The sequence below is a fragment of the Tinamus guttatus genome, unplaced genomic scaffold, assembly GCF_059628265.1.
Source record: "Tinamus guttatus ecotype Peru unplaced genomic scaffold, ASM5962826v1 Tinamus_guttatus_pri_ptg000777l, whole genome shotgun sequence".
Lineage (NCBI taxonomy): Eukaryota > Metazoa > Chordata > Aves > Tinamiformes > Tinamidae > Tinamus > Tinamus guttatus.
The window spans coordinates 256,514-277,639 of record NW_028289311.1 but is presented as its reverse complement, the minus strand read 5'-3'; the positions used below and the strand labels follow the sequence as shown (position 1 = coordinate 277,639).

General features: G+C 38.9%; 1 protein-coding gene across 8 annotated transcripts in view; it reads left to right on the top strand.

Moving 5' to 3' along the window:
- FHOD3 (formin homology 2 domain containing 3) overlaps positions 1-21,126 on the top strand; it is a 387,720-nt gene that overhangs the window by 337,994 nt on the left and 28,600 nt on the right. For all 8 annotated transcript variants that reach the window (XM_088537458.1, XM_088537457.1, XM_088537456.1 and 5 more), the window contains 4 exons: positions 1,999-2,157; positions 9,567-9,749; positions 15,101-15,220; positions 15,684-15,845. In XM_088537458.1, the coding sequence (XP_088393584.1) occupies positions 1,999-2,157; positions 9,567-9,749; positions 15,101-15,220; positions 15,684-15,845 (624 nt within the window). The remainder of the gene's footprint in view (positions 1-1,998; positions 2,158-9,566; positions 9,750-15,100; positions 15,221-15,683; positions 15,846-21,126) is intronic.

Here is a 21,126-nt window from a genome sequence, read left to right as displayed (position 1 = left end):
TACTTTCCAAGATTGTACATGTATAGAAGTGCCAAGCTCCTACATTTGATTTCAGTCTCATCTATATACAGAAGTTGTATATATGGTGTTAATCTTGTCAGTGTGATGGAAGTGTTACAATGCCACACAGGGCAGCCCTGTTAGCACTGGTCAGAGTGCCAATTCCTGGGCAGGCAGAAAGATGCCAGGGGAAGGCATCATTTTAACAATATACCTGCCATCATATTCTGGACTGACTCACAGCTAGAAGGACTGTGGTAAAAATCATTGTATTTATTAACCAAGACAGGTCTTCCAATGTGGAAGCACTGTGTGGAGCTGGCAGTAGGGTTGTGTCTAGCTCAGCAGTGGCTGTGGCAGGACCCAAGGGAAGTGGTGGAGCAAAGCTTCATGCTCTGAGAAGCAGTCGTGCTCAGTGAGAGTCTGCTCCGTGATCCTATCCCAAACCCACGAGAGATGCAAGAGATGCAGCTGCTGCCCTAGCATGGATAGTCCTGCATGCTGCATGGCCATATGGGCTGCCGCATGGCAGAGTGGCAGCCAGGGTGCTTCAGTCCTTTTCCACTCCCGTGAGGTGCATCTATGCTGAGGCTGCTACTGCCATCACAGCCATCAACTCCCATCCTGGCAACAGGCTCTGCGGGGAGGCCACAGTCACGTCCCTTCTGCCTGTGCTGCACTGAAACATGGGTTTGCAGATAGCAAACTGGGTACACACTTGCCTGTGTAAGTATGTTGGCTTTCTCCCTATGTTTGACAGCACCCCTTAGCCCATTTCTGTGCTTGAAGAAAGAAAAGAAAGAAAATCTTCTTTGTAAAAGTTACATTTGCAGCTGGATGCCTTTGTACATTCTCATATTCTCCCTCCTTCTCCTGCCCTCCAATACATGCAGAGCAGAGTCCTCTGTCAGCTACATGGGTTATGACATGTTTAGTTCTCAAAGCGACACATCCTAGCACAGTGCAAGGAGAGAATAAAAGGCATGTTCTAAAGTAAAAGTAAAAACTGCATTCAGATCTGTCTTTATGCCATATAAATGCATTGTCAGTTGCCTTGCCTAATTGGTACCTAAGAATGTAGACAGAATGTTCTGTTATTATTTGCACTGTTGTTCTATTGTTTTTACTGGAGGTAAGAGCTATAGATTTTGCCTAGTCTCAAAGAATGCACACAAAAAAAAAAGGGGGGGGGGAAGGGAAGGGAAGGGAAGGGAAAGGGAAAGGGAAAGGGAAAGGGAAGGGAAGGGAAGGGAAGGGAAGGGAAGGGAAGGGAAGGGAAGGGAAGGGAAGGGAAGGGAAGGGAAGGGAAGGGAAGGGAAGGGAAGGGAAGGGAAGGGAAGATTTTTTAAAAAGGCAAGTTAAAGTTGTTTTGCGCCTGTGGTAGGCTTGGCTAAAAGCCCAAGAAGAGATGGCCCTCTTCTTGGAGAGGCTGTGCTGGCCTCGCCAGGAGGGTCTCTAGAGCCCCTCATGGGTGGCCAGCAGGGGAGAGCCCTCATAGGTCGTTAAAAATTGCCCTGTCCATTTTCCAACTAGATGATTAGGGCAGGAGGTGAGCTGGCCAGTGTGAGGAATGGAGCCAGGAACTGAGCTCTGGTGCCATTCCGCTCTCCCGCTGCTTCCCCTGCCAGGCTGTGCTCAGCACGCTGCTGCAGCTAGCTCCAGCAGTAGCTTCCTCTTGCCCCATGGTGAAAGCACCAGGCTTTTCTCAGACGGACTCTTCACACCAGCTTTGATATTCCCAGGATTCGCAGTAATACATTTTACCTTTGTACATGACCAGAGACTAATTTCATCTCTCTGCTTAAATCCTGGCAACCCACACTGACACCAGCAAGGATGTTTGGGGTCTGTGGTGAAGAATTCCGGTTTCTTTGATAACTGTAAATGAACTAGATTTATATTCAGTGTCAGCACTCTTGCATGGGGAAAGTCCTTAATGAAAGGAATAACTTTATAAAACAGACTGGAGAAGTAATTTTCTTGTTCTTGTTTCTCAAGAAAACTGCTGCAGATGGGAAACGGCAGGAGATCATTGTATTGGACTCAAAACGAAGCAACGCTATTAATATTGGCTTGACAGTGTTGCCTCCTCCACGGACTATCAAGACTGCTATTTTGAATTTTGATGAATATGCCTTAAACAAGGAAGGAATAGAGGTAAGAAGGAAGAGTCAGTGTGTTCAACTCTGATTTTTTTTTCAAATTTTGCATATGATCTGGGTCTGCATATGATGGAAGAGGGAAAAGGTGATGTATGGGTTATTGCTGAGCTATGTGGCTTGTCAGATTTGGGCAGTGTATTCAGTGTGCAGCATTCACCTGAGGTTGTAAATGTGGGTTTCTTTGCTAATTTGTTAGTATATGCAGTGGCATCAATTCCTATTGAGGTTTTCTGAATAGTGTGTACTCCTGCAAAGTTCAGTTTCCTGTTACTTTCATTAGAGTTATTAAAATTCTAGCCATAGATGAAGTTCTGCCTGCATCCACATGCTCATGCAGCACCAAAGCTTAGGCAGGGATGTTCTAGAGCCGACACAACTGGTACAGTTCACACACAGCTGGCTGCTAAACTCAATAGTATATCTAGTGGAAAACAAATACAGTGACTAGTTTTCCTCACAATAGCAGTTTTGTGTTACTGTTGTTTGAAGCAAAGCAGTTGGTATGATGTAATTTTTGCCATTACATGTTTGCTTTTGGAGATATTCTTACCAAGATCCAAGATGAGCTCCTTTTGTTATTATTTTTTCTTAAAAGATTTCTCTTCTGTGAAGTGTAAAAGGAGCCTGCTGCTCCTTTGTTCCTTTTCATTGTGATTGTGTTGATTTCAAATGATTTTTGAATAATCCTGTATCATCTAGTTAGTATAATCTTCAGAGTTGCAAATCTCAACCAGTGTTTAACTGCATATATTCAGTATTGATTCACAGTCACCTTGCAGTGAATCTGTGATTTGCCATGGAGTTTCGTATTTCCCCCTCTCCACCTTTGCTATGCTGGCTACAGAAGAAAATGAGAAAAGCTGGCTAGGATGGCAGTTGAGCTGCTAATAGTTATATGCAAAAGAAATACTTAAAGGCGAAAGATTGCAAGCTAGAGGGCAAGGCTTCATTTATCCATACTTGATGCTTTTTTTTTTTTTTTTTTGGCAGAGATAACATTACTTATTTGCTATATTCATATATACATAACATATGCTGCATCAAACTGAAAAAGTGGCTTTGTAGATCAACAGACAGCCTCTCTACATATGGCCCAACTTAGGTGAATAGAGAAGGAAGCATCTTCTCTATCTTGCATGTGTCACCTCCTTTGAATTTTTGCCTTCCTTGGTGCACTGAAAAGAAGTTCAGCTACTCTGGAGAGCCTACCCTTTCCAGTGCCACCAAAATTTGTAGCTGCACTGTCCATGTGCCAACCACCTGGCACATGGAGTCCACAGTTGAGAGAGCCTTGTACCACCACACTCTTCTTTGGGTGGGCTTTCCATTAGATGCCAGAAACCCATAATTTCATTTAAAATAATACATATGATAAATGCAGGCAGATTTCAAATTGAAGAATTCAGAAGTCAGCAAATGATACACTGTTGATATAGCTACCCAGTGGTCATGATAATAGGATTTCTTAAATCTTTGTCCACATCTTGAAGCAGAGGATGTAAGTAGTCCTAATGTGGTCACTCAAATATTTAAAAACAAGAAAAATGGGTAAATGTATCAGGGCTCAAGTACTTTGTACATTGGGAGATGAAGTCTTCATTGGTTGGGAAGGATGGTGTTCACTGAAAAAAGAGCAATTTTTTTCTCAATGTGTATGTTTATTTACTGCATATCAGGTAAAACCCTGCACTGCACTCAGAACCCATTCCCCAAGCACCAATTTGCAGATTTTTCTTAGAGCGTATTGTTGCAGAGCCAGACGGACTTTTGTACTCAGTGGAGGGCTGGATTGAGCTGTGCAGGCTTGGCCAAGAGTTACACAAAGAGGTGCTGAATCCATGTCATCATGGGTACTGCTGCTTTCAGCAGGGCCCTCTCTCAGGTAGGCTTTGTCTGCACTTTTTATGGTGTAGATAGACCTGCTGTTTGCTTTTTCTCTTCCTCACCATATTCATCTATTCAGTGGCTTTAGCGTTTAAGAATATGTTGAAGGGGACTACAGCTGTCTTTTTGTTCTGGATTTTTTAGAAAGTTTCCTGGTCTATATTTCTTAAACAATAGGAAAAGAATATCATTATGATTAAAGAAGCAGTTACAGTGTACGTATCAGCTTCCTTTATATAAACAGTGCACGCTGAAGAGAATAAAGCAAAATATTTGATATATTGTATATTTTATAGCCAATTTATGGGTTGAATAAAACAGAACTGCTGTGTAAAAATATTCAGTCTGTTCAATTAAAAAGCTGTATGACTGCATGCTCTGCATCTGAGGAGATCTAGAAGAGATATTATGGCTACTAAGCAGGAAAGATAGGTGTGAGTTGCACAGTCGAAGAGAAGGAACATGCTGCAATGAGGAGCTTGCATTCTGTGCTGAAATTTCAGGGAAGATGTAACTCAGAAAAGGTTATTTGGATCTTCACCTTTTAGGGAAACCAACAGGAAGCAGCTCATCAACAGGAATGTAAAGTTACCTGAGCCTTCCTTTCCCCTAACTGTGAGTTTGTACTATATTCTTAGCTGAAGAAAATCTTTCGCATTCACTGTGTTCAAACACTTTGGAACTCATTGTAGAGCAAAAAACTGCTTACTTAGTATGGGTAAGGGCTTTCTGCAAATTAGGCAAAATAAAGCCAGCCTTTAGGAAGACTACCTGAGATGAAAAAACTCTCTGAGTATGCCAAACCCTCTATAGTCAAGCATGTCAGGTACTTTAAAGACTCTGTGTTTGAAATGGTTACAAGAAATGAGAGCCTGATGTTAATGGCCAGTGGTGAAATTTATAAACAACCCCTCCCAAATCAATTCTAAGTTATGATGAAGGTATTTAAACTTACGTTCTGATGGTTGCCATCCTACACTGTTTACTGCAGATAAATTAGTTATCTAATACACTGCAGAAATGTGATGGGATATTTCAAATTATGCTTGCTAGCTTGACCAGAGAAGAAAGCACCTTTTTCACAATGTAGACAGGAGAGAGAATTCACTCAAACAATGAATGCTATGTTGACTCTACATTCTCTGCCAGTGTATCAGTCCTAGCAAGTTTCAGGCTTTATTTAAAGAACTACCCTTTCACTCTCTGCAGAAAATGAAGACATCATGTATATTTTCATGCTCATGCAATTCAGTAGAAAGTTGAAGAAGTGGACCAATTTCTGATTTATAGAGATCATTATAAGGCATTTAAAATATAGCCCATTTTCAAAATTTGATCATTTTGCAAGAGTTCAAAGAAAATTAATGCATGTACTGTAGAGTCCTGAACTTCTGATTCTTTTGTTTTGTTAGGAGTTTTTACAGGTAAAGCAAACCACCGATGTATCTCATCAATAGTTGAGAAGCCAAAGTATGAAAGCCCTTTTTGGATTTAATCCTCTGTTGAGGCCTCTCAAACATCAGATGAAATATGCACTAATTGTATTCGTGTATTTGGATAGATAGCATATGAATCTGAGCTACAGAAAATTTAGGACCCAATGGAGGCAGGTGTTTAGTTTCCCAATTTTCCTCCCAGTAAAACCAGTGGAAATAAAATATAAAAGCCACCCCTGGAAGTCCATCATCACTGAGCAGTCCCATTATGTCCCAAGAGAGGTAGTGTGAGTACCTGACTGATGGACAGATTCCAGGCTATTAATAGTCTCTGGTTAAGTTTTTTCTTTGCATCCCACATTTAGGACCATGACTCCTCCAACACATGGGGAGTAGCCACTCACCCATCTGCCTTGCTGGTTAGTGCAGATAGCTGCTTCTCCTTGTACTGGCTGCTGCAAAGCCCTCTGTGAAATATCTAACCTCTTCCCAAGTCTTTTAGGGACAGTTTGTGTGTCTAAAATCAAGCCTGAATTTCCTATAAATTTTGCTCTGTGAACCTTGTAAAGGATTTCTCTGAAATTTTTGGAAATGAGGTGTCAGGAAAATTGAGTCCAGGGAAGCAACAGGTTGATGCTGTGTCTCTTGAGTTAAAGTTCTAGCATATGGCCAAAGCATCCAAAAACAAAAGAAAGGAGAGGGAACAAATGAAGGATAGAATCATTGATTTTTCTCCCTGAAGACTTCTATCCTATTTTTCCTTGGAATTTTATTGTCTCACTGAGTGACTGTGGAAGATTGCATGGAAATGAAATATGTGTATCACATGGCCTTGTGTCACTGTATTAGCAAGGAGGATATCAGCATAGGGGTTGTTGATAACCCATTCTTTTCTACTTTATCTGAAGAATGCCATACTGGCCTGCATAATGAGGTAACTATCAGGTTCAAAGCTATTTATGATTTAATGGTCATATTAAATGCCAGTTACCTTATGTCCTGCTACATTTTTATCTATTTTTGCTGTCAGTGAAGTATAAAAAAAATAAAATAATAAATATACTGACAGATGGTAGACTCATCAATTTTCAGCACTGAACAAATGGTTCAAATTAGTCATAGAGTGAGCATCAAAACAGGAGAATTTTATTCCTTGCTCAGGAGCACACAAAGGGTAACAGTGACTTGCTAAAGCAGATTAAAAACACTGGCGAGTTAGCTGTTGTGAGAGAGGCAGCAGCAGCCCTGATTCTACCAAGGCAGCAGCAGCAGCACATCAACTACAGAGGTGATCTTTGAGAGCTGGCACTGCAAGTAAAGGTCCATGGGCTGGATGTTCGTCTTTTCACTTGCTACAGTACCCAGCTCAGCAGCACAGCAGACTTGCAGTATTTGGGTCCTTTTTGTCGCCTGCAACTGGCTTGTGGTGTTTACATAAAGCTTGAGGAGGAGGATAGTCCCTGGGAAGTAAAGCATACTGTTTCATTGCCCTCTTTAAAATGCCCTAAAGTAGTGCAAAATCTCCAGAGTAAAGGCCATGCACCACCACAGAAATGTGTGGGATTCCTGGGTAGCTGCCAAAATGCCTAGTTATTTGTAGGAGACAATTGAAAATGCTGCTGAGGTGTTAGCCTTCAAAAATACATCAGCAGCATTTTCACATCCATCATGTGGCTACTGCTGAACTCTCCATGTATGGATGTTCTTATGATCCTGTTTTCCAGCTGCCCTGGCTCTCTTGAAGGGGTTCTGGGTTCTTGTTACTATTTAGGAGAGGAATATGCATTGGAAGGCCTAGCTTCTAAGGTTTCTCCTCTAAACACCTCTTCTTATGGATTTATGACTCAGCTTCTCTTTTTTTTTGCTGAACTTTTAAATACATGTTTTGGTTAAACATTGAGAAATACTCTGAAGCAGCTACTTAATATCTGTAATTTGTGTGCACGTGCTCTGGGTGTCCCTGCTGGAGCATGGGGGGTTGGACTAGATGATCTCTAGAAGTCCCTTCCAACCTCAACCATTCTGTGATTCTGTGATGCTAGGTATGATCCAAGTTACAGATTTCAGTATCTGTGGATTTATGGATAGCATGTCTCAAAATCAATTGACACATTCCACCAATCTGAGTAGAAGTGCATCAGAATATTTTCCAATCAGCCATTAACATGAGAAGGAAAAGTACTGAGTGTATTGAGATACTTTTTTTCTCTCTTCTTTTTTTCTTAGGATATGAATAGATTATAAGGTTATATTCTTATATAAGATTATATAAGATTAAAGTAGCAGCTCACAGACTTCAACACTTTGGTCATAAGTAAAAATAAAGACATTATATTGTTACACACAGCCCAAGCAAGGAGATTTTTCTATTGAACTGAGAGGCATAGTGCCTAACCAGCATTAAGAGAAAGAAATGCTTCTTTCTTTATGTTTAGGGAACTACATTAAAAAAAAAAAACAGGACAGCAAGACAAATGCTGTCGCTGAAATCAGAGTCCCAGTTCAACAAAGCAAACGTTGTTTGCTTGCTTAACCCTTGTTCTCCGCCCAAGTGGCTAGGGAAAAATTCCTTACTCTCCACACGTAGTTGCAACAGTGTACAATGAGCCAGATGAATTATCAGTTTTGGAAAGGGGCAGTTGTGCTACTTGCATCAATTGGCTATGTCCAGTGCTGGAACAGATTCTGATTCGGATTGGCAGGGCTGAGAGCTCTTTGGCTGGGTTTTAATTTTTCTCTTGTTCCCTCCAAAACAGCCTCTATCAATATAGAGAGCTACAAAAAAAAATCATTTTTCAATGGAATAAAGATAGGTTTTGTTGAAAATCATCTGCTCTTTTAATGAGGTATTAATCAGCAGGGTAGAAATCTCAACTTATCTGATGTACTTACATTGTTTTGGTTTTCTTTTTCATTTTGAAGTGAATTTAATATATTAAAAGCTCATTAAGAAGCAGTTCTTTTGAGAGGAACTAGAAGGAAAACTGCCACAAGTAAACAAGCTTATAAAGTCCAAAAATTCAAATTAAACTATAAGTTTTTTGAGCAGTAATGACAGCAGAAAAAAAAATTGAGATCCTTTTTCATCAATATTTTAAACCTGTCAGATAAAAAGAGAAAAAAGTCCATATGCTACATAATGCATAACTTAGCTTTGAATTCAGTGAGTGTTTCATGGAAAATTGTCCTCAATCCAGCTGAAATGTTTAGGAATGACCACTTATGTTCAAATAATTAAGCACATTTAATTGAAAAAAGCAAAACAAACTGAACAGAAAACAATAATGGTGAAAGCGGCAAGGGCCAGGAGCTTCTGCTGCATCACAAGGTAGGTATAGCTATTCCACTCCACCTTCTCTGGGGACTAGCATTTCCTCCCCCTCCAGGCTTCCGTCCAAAAAAACAGTTTGCCCCTTCACTTACTGAGGTTGTCAGGTTATGCTGCAAGAAATATCCCTGCAGCTGCAACAGGGCCTCAGGTTACTTCTGTATATCCATGAGTGTACTGAAGGATTCATTTATGTTAAGGCTGGAAGAGGCCTTAATATCTCTTCTGACCTGCTGTAAATTACAGGCTACAAATTTTCACTTCTCTCCAACCCTCAGTCCATCTGTAATTTGCAAAAGGGTGGCCAGTTTTGATTTAAAGGCATTAAAGCAGTCCTAGCCATTCTCCCTGTTTGACCCTGTGATTAATCATGTGTTCTGCATATGCATAAATAAAATACATTTTTATACATATGGATGTATGCACATTTGGACAAAATGCAGATGTTCAAGATAACAGGAATTGCTTTGGGTTCTTTTGTGCTGAATGTGCTTGTTTAAGGTGCTATCCTAACTTTCGTGTCCGTGATTGAGGACTTTTACCATTGCTAAGAATCACCCGGGTGTAAAACAAGCTCAGATAAAGTCAAAGCAGAGTCTTCAGTGGAGGAGTGTGCTTCTGGAAGATTTACCTTCAAAATATCTCTGTACCATCATCTCCTGCCTTTCTGTTTTCCTGCTTTTCCAACTCTGTATGTCTCACCAGCAGGCATGTGCCCCCCCAACTCCCCTTAACACTTTTTGTTCTCCTTCCTAGAAAATTCTGACCATGATCCCAACTGAGGAGGAAAAACAGAAGATCCAGGAGGCACAGATGGCCAACCCAGACATCCCTCTAGGCAGTGCAGAGCAGTTTCTCCTTACCCTCTCCTCTATCAGTGAGCTCTCAGCCAGGCTGCAGCTTTGGGCCTTCAAAATGGACTATGAGATAGTGGAAAAGGTAAGATAGACATGGAGAGAGGAAGAGGTAGAGACAGTTTCAAGTCTTTACTAAAGCCTTCTCAGTCTTCATTATTCTATGAGCATATGTTCTGTGTATGGTTAATGAACTACTTTTGGTGACCAAGAGGAAGCAGCAACCATGTTCCTTCGTAATATATTCCTTCTATAAAAGAAAATTAGAGGTTATGTCTTCCTTCCTTTAATTATTAGGCAGTAATGATATTGGACAAAGGCGGCTAAATCCTTACCACATTTCCAGATGTTGTTATTCAGGAAATATATGTTGTTTAAAATTGGTAAGAACTTATTCTTGAATAGACTGAGGGAGGACTACTGGCTTCAGCATTATATCATGAAAAGTCAGGAGTGATCTTAAGTTCATCTGGGCTAAGGAAAACAGCATTCATGAATGTTACTTCTGCTAACAACATCTTTCAGAATTGTAAGAGCATCCTTCAGGAATGTTCAGTTTGGTTGCGGACGATTGTTGCCATTTTTTTCTGGTTGGCATTTATTCAAAGAACAGTATAATCAGAGTGTTTCATATGTGATCACATGCAAAAATTCCAAAATGATAACATATGCTTTTGGTGGATAGGTGAAGCATAATTAAACTGGGCAATTTCAGTTGCTTACTGACTTTTGCAGGGTCTTTCCAGAATCTCTGTACAGGTAACTTCCTCTGCTGGCATTTCTCTTGCATTCCCCATGCATTACTCTGGGTCATTCAGACAGTTCTGTCCCATATATGTTAGTTTTATATATGTATCTCTACACCTGTGTGTATATGTAAGATTAGATATAACTTTATATGTAATGGATTCTAAGAAGTGGCATATACTTCTCTGCAAGTGTCTTAAGGTTTTCTAGCCATGAATACTGAGCAATTTATGCAGCAGCAAATTGATATGCAGATGGTACAGTTAAGTTTATTCAACTTTTGCATAGTTTTATTAGATTTTAGGAATTGCTTGCACACTAATGTTCAATATAAATTTTCCTAATGATGAAATTTTCTTACATTTCAGAATGTGAATTTTTGACTTGCAAAACATAAAATCTGTGTACCTGGCTTGATTTTTTTTTTGCCAGATTTTTCTCTGGTATAGCTTCTACAAGACTAAATCCTACATTTTATGTGAGCAAAGTTAGCTGTAGCTGTTGGTCTGTGTCTGTACTTAGAATTTCTGTCTTTCTCTCTATGAAAAAATTAACATTTAAGGCACTACTAAAAAAGCTTAAAAAAACTAATGATTTTCATATTGTCCATCCCATAGTGTTTATGTCACAAAGCCATCAAATTGTCAGCTAGAATCCATAGAAGTTGCATGTTAGTATCAAATGTCTCAAGTATCTGAATTGCTCACAGAAGTGATTAGAGAAGACAGAACCAAGTTTTTTATCTATAATGTAGGGAACAAGCTTAAGTATAGTACTTACTATAAAATGATGCAATGATGCAGGAAATATCATACAATAATTGTGATAAAATAGGAGAAGCCTATGATAAGTAATTCAACAGACATAAATATCTAACAGTCAGCTTGAATCGTATTTGGGCAAAATGGAATATATAGAATTTATAGGAATATATAGGAACTCTTGCACCTCTCTTGCATCAGAGAGGTTAGCTGGGACTCTCCATGAACAAAAGTTAAGCTCAATTCCAGGTAACCAATTGTTGCAGTTCAAACGGCGCAGCGACCTGGATCAGGGACGGCACGGCGACCACCCCCAAGCCACTCGGGCCATCAGCTAGTTGACACCAGTGTGGTGGACAGCAAATGGCGTTTATTGATGGGTAACAAGGTGTTATATAGCTGGGTTTACAACGTCACATCCATCTGCTTACATCATAAACTAAACGCTATTGGCTATTAGGGGCCCTATCTTTCCGTACAGCACGATATCTTCCGGCCGCCGTTCCCTAACTATCTGCAACACCAATAAGCATAAGCCTTATTTAGTCTGCAATAAGACACCATTGCATATCCAATTATAAATAAAGTAGTTTATGCTACTGTTTAAGTTAATAGTAGAGTTTCATACCCCAGTAACATTTGTAGAAGATCAATCTGCAGATGGACAAACCCTTCCTGAAACTTAAGTGCCAAATCACCTCTACAGTTTCTGTCCATTTTGGTCCAGTATCTACATTTTTTTTGTTTTTTTTGTTTTAATTAGGAAAATTAATAAAAGTTCAAAATGCACTCATGTTATTTATCAAGTAGTGCCAGTATTTTTTGTAGAAAATCAATGATCCCAACTATTATTTCCATATAGGCTGCAAGTTTCAGTGGGTTCATTAATAGTATGAAAGTAAAGACCTAAATTATTGACATAAGGCCAGGCTCTGAGGTTATCTTAGGGCATTTCTTAGACTTATTTGCAGATTGACTTAGACCAAGATTTCATCTAAACAAAATTTAGCTCCATTTCTGATGGCCTGAAGGAAAAATGATATTAAATTGTCAAAGAAAAAGATTAAGATATTTATTAAAAGTGAGATATTGTTCATGTTTGTAGGAAGGCTTTTCAAAGATAATGAAGGAAATCTTCTTTCTTGGATTCATTTTAATTAACTAAAATTTTCAGGGTACATTTTCAGGGAGCAGTCTTAGTCTATGAGAAACTGAACTGAATGAGTGAATGCTCATGCTTGGCTATTTACAGTCTGTGTACCAGTGACAATTAAGGTACAATTGCAGCTTTCACTGTAAGCTATTTGAGCAACAAAAACTATTCTATATTGTATGAAGTTTGATCAAATTGATGTATTATTTTGCATATTCAAACTTAACGCATCTAAAATAAATGAAGAAAAACTCTTTCCAGATCATCTATTTTTAAAAAATGCAGATGTATGGTGTTTTAAAATGACACCAAGTATAAAAGGTGCTCGATGATTACTATAAGATCATCAATGGAACAATAATTTTTCTCACTGTCTTTTGGTGTTATATTTTAAAAGTACAAACAGAGGAAGTAGAGTTGCTCTAAATCTTCATTTTCAGAGTTTTCATTGCACAGCACCTGAAAAATGATATTGTGTTACTTCTACCTCTTTGTACGGAATTACTTATGATGCAGACACCATCAAATATCTTTGTTTCAAAGGGAGTTTAAAAGTTTTAGAAAGAGGAATAGAATGCTTAGTTGTCTTACATCAGATTTTTTTTCTTATGGTCACTTTGGGTAAATATATCCTTATTGCTGATAACTTTAAAAGATCATAAATAATTATAAACTATTGTTTGTAGAAGTGGGAATGATTAAGTCAGAAGAGAAATGGGTTTAGTTTAGTTAGTCTTCTGTGCAAAAAGATTATTTTCAATCCTGAGTCTTGTCTCCCATGAGACAGACTGCTAGAGAAATAAATCTTCAAAAGACTGTACTTTTGAATAATGCTCAAAGTGTCTGAAAATTAGGAAACTACATCAATATTTTCTGAAATGATAAAGTATGGTTCTGATAATTTTTGTTCTTTCAAAATTATACAATACTTGCATTAGATGAGTCTTAACTATATGCAAATATGGCAAATTATATTTTGGTCATCTTCACAGGTTTTATCCCTTACAGAATCTGTGTGTGTTTATCCCACACAGTTGAACTTGCACAGGTGCAGTAAGCACAGCCCATTACCAGCACAGCAGATTGCAGGTGCCTGAGCATCTGTACAGATCATGTGTACTAGGGTCCTGCCTGTCCCAGGCATGTTGTATTCATTGCATACATGGCTGAGTCCATTTGTGTGTGCGTGTTAAGCTTTTTTTTTTTTTTTTTCCTGAGATTATCAGATGTCTCACAGCCAGAAATTCTGGAAAAGTCCTGAAGTTTCACTCCTGAACTCATGTCTGTTTATACAATGTCTAGTATGCTGGGTTTGATTCTTTTCCACTGATGCAATAAAGACAAAAATAAAGTATGATTATAAATGTGTACTATATGTAAGAAAGCTTAAGTTTGAATAACTTGCATGCAAGTAGCTGACCAAATAGTTCTGGTATGGCCTATTTGTTAGCTTTTTATTCTACTTTTTTAAACCATCGTCAAAATGCAACCTTTGAGAAATGATTTTAAGACAGCTTGCAAGCTGATGCAAGTAAAATGGTCCAAAAGCCTATGTTTACAACAGATTTAGAATGGTCTGATTCATCTTCATAGTGACGTTTGAACAAATTGTTACAAATAGTAATTTGTAAACCAGTTCAAAAAATTCTGTGCAGCACTTAATTGATTTTAGTTTAACTTGATAATGTCTTGGGTTATTTAGCGCTTTTCTTTTGATGTAGAAATTACTTTGCTCTCCATGCCATCTCTTAATTTGCCCCAAATTTACCATGCCTTTTTCAAGACAGCAACTGCTCTATATTGACTGGAAATGCACATTTCCTTCATCCCTTTGCCCTTATTTATGGTAAAATACCACTCTAGTTGTTGAGTGAACCCTCATATTTCCCCTAGACAATGAAGTTCTCAAATATTTGCTTCTTGGTCTACAATAACAGCTTAATTTCGGCTTCTTAGTTCATAAACAGGGTAGTAATACGGGAAAAGAATGCTTCTCATGAAAGCCTAGGATGACATTTGGCGACACAAACAAGTTTGCAAACTATATGTATTTTATTGTGCATACAAAATAAATAACCCTGGGCCTCACACAGAGACGAAGAAGTAAGCTCACTCGTCTCAATTAGCCTTACTGGCCTTCTTTGAACTCTCTGGGGATGGTTCACTTCCTGAGGTAATGGAACAGAGTTTATGTTTTCCAGTCTATCAGTTTATAGACTCACTCTTAGATAATGTGTATGGATGGAAGATGCATTAAAGTAAAAGATTAAAATGAGACCACTTTGATAAAGCTCAAAATTTGCAGTGTTTTTTCAGTTTTAAAGTCACTCAAGGACTAACAACTCAGAAGTGGCCATCACTTGGAGAGAGCTTTAGGATCAGATTGTAGTTGTCAAATTAAGACATGAACTTTTTTTTGTTGTTTTTTCAAGGATTAAGAAGAGTAGTTGGAGAGGTTTCAGTGTGTATGTGTTTTTAATGCTTCTAATTCAAATACAAGACCCCCTTCACTGACACTACCTCTTCTATTTGGAATCATGGAATATCCCCAGGACAAGTAAGGCAATTGCATATGTAAACAAGCAACATTAGGAAAGTATTTTATGTATTTCTTTTCTGTCCTTGCATGGGATTTATTAGTTAGAACGTGGAGGAAAGCCAGCACACGTGGCCAGTTTCCAGTTCAGAAACTTTGCTGTCATTAATCCAACCTGTAGAGCTACAAACAAGGAGTAACGATCGCAAACTACTTTCTTGTTTCTCTTCTTGTGGCAGGAAGTTGCAGAGCCACTTTTAGACCTGAAGGAAGGAATGGATCAGCTGGAACATAACAAAACGTTGGGACTTATCCTTTCTACTCTCCTAGCCATTGGGAACTTTCTGAATGGAACCAATGTAAGCCTGTTGCCCCTGTGGCTCCTCAAGCATTTCTCCTTCAGAAAACAAAAGTCAAAACTATCTTTGCACAGTTACAATCCAGTTTTTGTTTCTTACAGAAAAGTCTTTTAGAAAATGGAAAAAACTGCTTCTTTCAATTTTGCTTCATAAGTTTACTCTGCCTCTTTCAGTATAATATAGAAGAAACTTAACAGCAGGCAGTTTTCTGGTTTTAGTATCTTTAATTCAGTATTGTTGCTCCCTCTTCAAACTGAGAACTGTCATGAGTCATTTTACTGCAGGTGGAGTGATTTGGGGCCTACTCTTCAGCAAGCTGAAAATATTTAGAATGATAACAAAAGTGATTTTACTGTAGGATTCTTCTTCCTCTGCCACTCCCCACATTTTCTTCTACTAATCTGCAGGAGAAGGAGTATTTAAATTTTAGATTTTTTGCCTGTTTTCCCTCCTCTTCCTGCAGGCCAAAGCCTTTGAGTTGAGCTACCTTGAGAAGGTTCCAGAAGTCAAGGACACAGTACACAAGCAGTCCCTTCTGCACCATGTCTGTACTATGGTGGTGGAGAAGTTCCCAGACAGCAGCGATCTTTATTCTGAGATTGGGGCCATCACTAGGTCAGCCAAGGTACGTCTGGCAGGGAAATATATATGTTTTTATAAAAACTTTTAAAAGTGCAGAAGTTGTGGATATTTTCTTATTTATTTCTCTTTGATGTCATTCCTCTCTGGTTACTGCACTTTTTATAAATATAGTTATGTCATGTCATTCTCAAGGAATTTTAAAGATACTCGTACAGTCTTTTGAGCTTTATCTCTGTCTGTCAGGTGGTTTCATCATCAAGGCAGTAATAGGCAGCTATGTTATGACATCCTCCATGAATATCAAGCAATAATACTTGCTTTCAGGAGCTTGCCTCGCCTATAGGAGTTATGGAAATAGTCGATTATAATGTTAATTATTATCATTAGTGCATATAACTGCTAGGAACAATTTTCAGGTTAATGCTGTATCTGTCTAATGTCTTTGGTTTTCTTTTGTCATTTGGGGAAATCTATTTTCTTTATGCAAATACTTCTTTTTATATATTTAAAAGGAAATATAAGGCACTTTTCTCAGTAATAATATTACTTCCAGAAGAAAAAAGTGTTCTTGGAATATTTTATGTAACTCCTCTTTTGTTCTTCTTATGACAATAATTTTCATATTTAGGAACTGGAGAAATTAAATGTAAGTGAAGGAAATTCATGGCAGCGCCTTTTTTAAAAATCAATGAAAGCAAAAATGCATAACTAATGCACAGACCCGCTTGAGTGCTGCATTTGGCATGCAAAATGTTTATTTCTGCTGCTCACCTGCATGATAGAAATGCTACAGGTTTACTCTTCAAGCTCTCAAGAGTGTGAGTTTTCATGGGTGACACTTTAAAACCATTGAAGTAAACTTGTCAGACTGTCATCAGCAGATAACTGCCAAAACCATGGTTTCATGTTTGTTACCTCTCACATGAAAATAGAAATAATTACCAGAGAGAATCCATATAGTCTAATGTCTTCACTCTGACAGCAGCCAGTGCCAGCTGCAGGAAAAGAAAACACAAGAAGCTTGAAGGAGGCGGATGTTTCCTAGAAAATCTTTTTTTTTTTACTTTTTTTTTTCTTTTTCATGAACTCATAATATCCATCAATATCCAATATGAGCTTTTTCAAAGCTCATAATATCCATCAAAAATGAGGAATGAGTGGAAGAAAATCGTATTAAAATCCTGTCTAAATAATATTTTCTTAAACATCTGTTGAATCTTACCTTGGCTCATAACACAGTTCTTGTGGCAATGAATCTTATAGTTTAACTTGCCTGATGTTGAATTTGCTGACTTCCTCTTTCTTCACAGAATTTACTGGCTGAATATACTGAACTGTCTCGACTTCTTTTATCTCTCTATTTTGTGAAATTTGGGTCATTTGCACCATTTCTTAAATATCAATAAATTTAAATGTCAATAAAATCAATATCAATAATATCAATAAATATCAATAAAATTACCTTCTAAGTCTTCTTTTAAAAAGCTTTTCTGCACTTTTCCTCCTCCTTCCCAATTGATATGGGTTAAGCTATAGCAAGCTGAGTATTCCAAACTGTCCTTATAAATGTTCTTACTGTGTTTTTCCATTCTGTTTGCAAGATCTTTTATAAGATATCCAGAGATTCATTTGGGTTTCTGTTTTTTTTTGTTTTTTTTTTTTTTCTTGTCTGTTGTTATCTTTTTCTCACCAGTCTCTGTTGAACTGTTTAGAAAGATATCTAGGCATTCTTATGAGCCAGTGACGGCAATGTAGATATTTGGAGGAGTCCAAACTTCTGCCCGCAAAGTACATTTCTCTGCAATCTGAAGTAATGACCATGATCTGCTGAAGTATTTCCTATGCAAATAGATCAACTGCTTATCTCTTAAAAGCTTAATAATCATTTCCAGCCAGAAACAATCTGAGTATTAGTCTTCCTTATTTCCAGAGTTTTTTAAATAACATAGTACAAATCATGACACACTTACTGTTAACCCTGTGACCAGATGAGAATCAGTATTTGTTCCTTCTTTGCTTTGCTCTCTTAGCCTCACACTCCATTAATATCCTCCACAAGGCTTCCTGTCAAGATTTTTAAAATCTAATTTTGTTTATTAGCAAATTTGTTTTTTTTTCTAAGTTATCCTTTAACACAGGTTACCAGATACAGTAATAAAGCTTAGAGTTGTACAGTCTCCTGATCAACCTTGTCGTCTTTGTAAAAGATAGTTGAAACATTTGCTAACCTCTTAAAGGAACTAAGTTTAGTGAAAACATACACATCTTAGCCAGCATCTCAGTTGCTTTATTTTAATTACCTTCAGAATTCTTAGCTTCTGGTTGTTTACCACTTTGTAATCTATCCTCCTCCTCCAACACATTTGCTTCTGCAATTATTTGCTCTTAGCTCACATCCTTTAAAAAATAAGCATAAAGTAAAAGCAGAAACCAAAATAGGTTTATCCCCAATATCCTTGGTGATGAAGCTGGATGAAAATAAGTCATTTTGCTTCCCTTCCTTAACTTTCGCCTTCCTTAGTTTTTTTACACCCCCAGTGATCCAAGACCTCCTACATATCTGTGGTGAGCCTGTGACAACATGTACGTCGCTCTCCCAATGCCCTTCATCATTTTTCCACAATACAACTGCACGCCCTGTCCTACCTGAGCCGTCAGTAAATACTGTAAGAGCATCAGGTATTGGCGTAAGGCTCAAATGGGAAACAGGTAATAGAGAAAGAGAGTTAAAAGACTGTATGATTTTATGTCCTGGAAAGTGGATAATGTCCACTTTTGTCCTGGATAATCTGCCAAGGCACACTGAAAAACAAAAGACTGGTGAGTCAGAAAGGTTAATTGTTTTGTACTGAGCGGTAAATAAATAATATCAGGCTCTGTGCCATCTAGAAACATCAAACGCTCTCTTCCTTTTTGAATAACCATCGCGATCATATCAATAGCAGTGGTGACAGTTTTGCCAAAATTATGAGGTAGAAACACCCATTCTAAGATTATTAACGGACATGCGTCCTGTGGTATCCATTGTGCTAATAGGCCATAAGGTTGGAAGCTAGAATAAAAAACAAGAAGACTGACAGGATAGTTCTGCTTTCGTCTGTGAACGGTCTGAGTGGTTAATTTGTTCACAACTTTGTCAAGTGCAGCTTGCGCGGGAGGGGTAAGCTTCCTTGGGGATGTCAAACTCGTGTCTCCTTCTAAAAGCTTAAATAGAGGATGTAATTCCTCCGTGGAAATCCCTAGGGAGGGACGGATCCAGTTAATAGTTCCCAAAAGTTTTTGAAGACCATTTAAAGTCTTTATGTCTGTCTTTAGAGTCAATGATTGTGGTCGAATTTGATGATCAGAAATTCTCCATCCTAAATATCGCCAAGGCGGAGTTTCCTGTACTTTATCTTCTGCAATTTTTAATCCTGCAGCCGATGCTGCTCGCGTAATCTGACACAGAGCCTCTTGTGCCGTTTCCTTTTGTTCTGCAGCAATCAATATGTCATCCATATAGTGATAGATGAGGACGTTGTCGAAATACTTCCGTACTGGACTTAAGACTGCTGCCACAAATTGTTGACATAATGTAGGACTATTTTTCATGCCTTGTGGCAAAACTTTCCAATGATATCTGTTATGGGGTTCCATAGCATTGATGGAAGGTACAGAAAATGCAAACCGAGGTGCATCCTGTGGTGCAAGTGGAATGATAAAGAAACAGTCTTTCAAATCTATTACGATCAAAGTTCATGTTTGAGGTAACATTGCTGGAGAAGGGAGTCCAGGCTGTAAGGCTCCCATATCTTCAATGACCTCATTGATTTTTCTAAGGTCATGTAACAATCTCCAGGAATTATTTTTCTTTTGCATTACAAAAACTGGTGTATTCCAGGGGCTTGTAGTAGGAACTATATGTCCAGCTTGCAATTGTTCCTCTACTAACTTGTGTAACTGCAGCAGTTTAGTTCATGGAAGGGGCCACTGATCCACCCATACCGGCTTGTCTGTTTTCCAGATCAAGGGTTGGACCTGCTGCTGGATAGTAGCCCCTAAGAAAAATCCATACTTAACTGCATGCCCCATTGACTCAAACAGTCTCTCCCCCACAGGGTAACGGATCCAGGCAATATAAATGGTCTAATGGTTGCGGTTCTTCCTTCCGGACCAATAATATTTATCAGGCTTTCGCTTTGCATTGGGGTACTCTGCCCACCAATTCCCGAAAGCAATGCATGCGCATTCACTAGGGGTGAACTGTTTGGCCATTGCGAGGCAGCGATGACTGTAACGTCCACTCCGCTATCTAAAATTGCTTGTGCATTAAACTTTATCACTCCTGATTGTAGCGTACAGCATATCTGTGGACAATTCATAGTTATCTGTTGAGTCCAGAAAATCTCTGGTTGTCCCGTGGACCCAAAAGAGCCTATGCCGCATTTAGTTTTTGCAGCATTTGGTGTCTGTGGTAAAAAGTATACGAGTTGTGCTATTCGGCTCCCCGCTGGCACAGTACAGGGTGGTATCGGAGTCCATACCATTATCTTTATTTCTCCTTTGAAATCTGCATTGATAACTGCAGGTAACACAAACAGCCCTTGTCTCGTTGTTGAAGATCGCCCAATCAATAGTGCTGCCATTCCTCGCCCCAGGGGGCCATGGACACCAGTTGGAATTAGCACAACTGATGTATCAGTAATTAGCACTTCTGTTGTGGCGGCCAGGTCCACACCGGCGCTGCCACCTGTGCTGGCGCTGCTGCTTCCCGGTGAGGCCGCTCTGAGGGGTGATTTGCTGTCGTGGTGCGACCCCTTGCCGCGCTGCGCTTGAAGTTTCCCAAAGGGGCTAGCGGTCGACCTTCCTTATCAAATTTTGATCGACACTGATTGACATAGTGTCGTCCTTTGTGACAGCGTGGACATATTCCAGGCGCTCCTCTGCTTGCTTGCGTTTTTGGACAGTGTTTACGGATATGACCAAATTGGCCACAAGCAAAGCATGGATTTTTCATAGACATTGTTGCAAACGCCTCGGCCATCAGAGAGCATTCATACAGTTTAGAGCCGACGTTAATGCATGCCTTCAGCATATCATCAATAGTAGGATCCTTTAGTGTTCGCAAAACTCTCTGGCAATCAGGGTTAGCATTCTCAATTGCTAGTTGTTTAAAAATGTAGCTTCGTGCTTGTTCATTATCAATTTGTTTCTCCAAAGCCTCATTAAGCCGATCTAAAAACTTTATGTAAGGCTCATTCGCATCTTGTCTTATGGTAGCAAAAGGCCGTCCTTTTTTACCACACTCCGGAACGGCCTTAAGGGCACGGAGAGCAAGTGCCTTA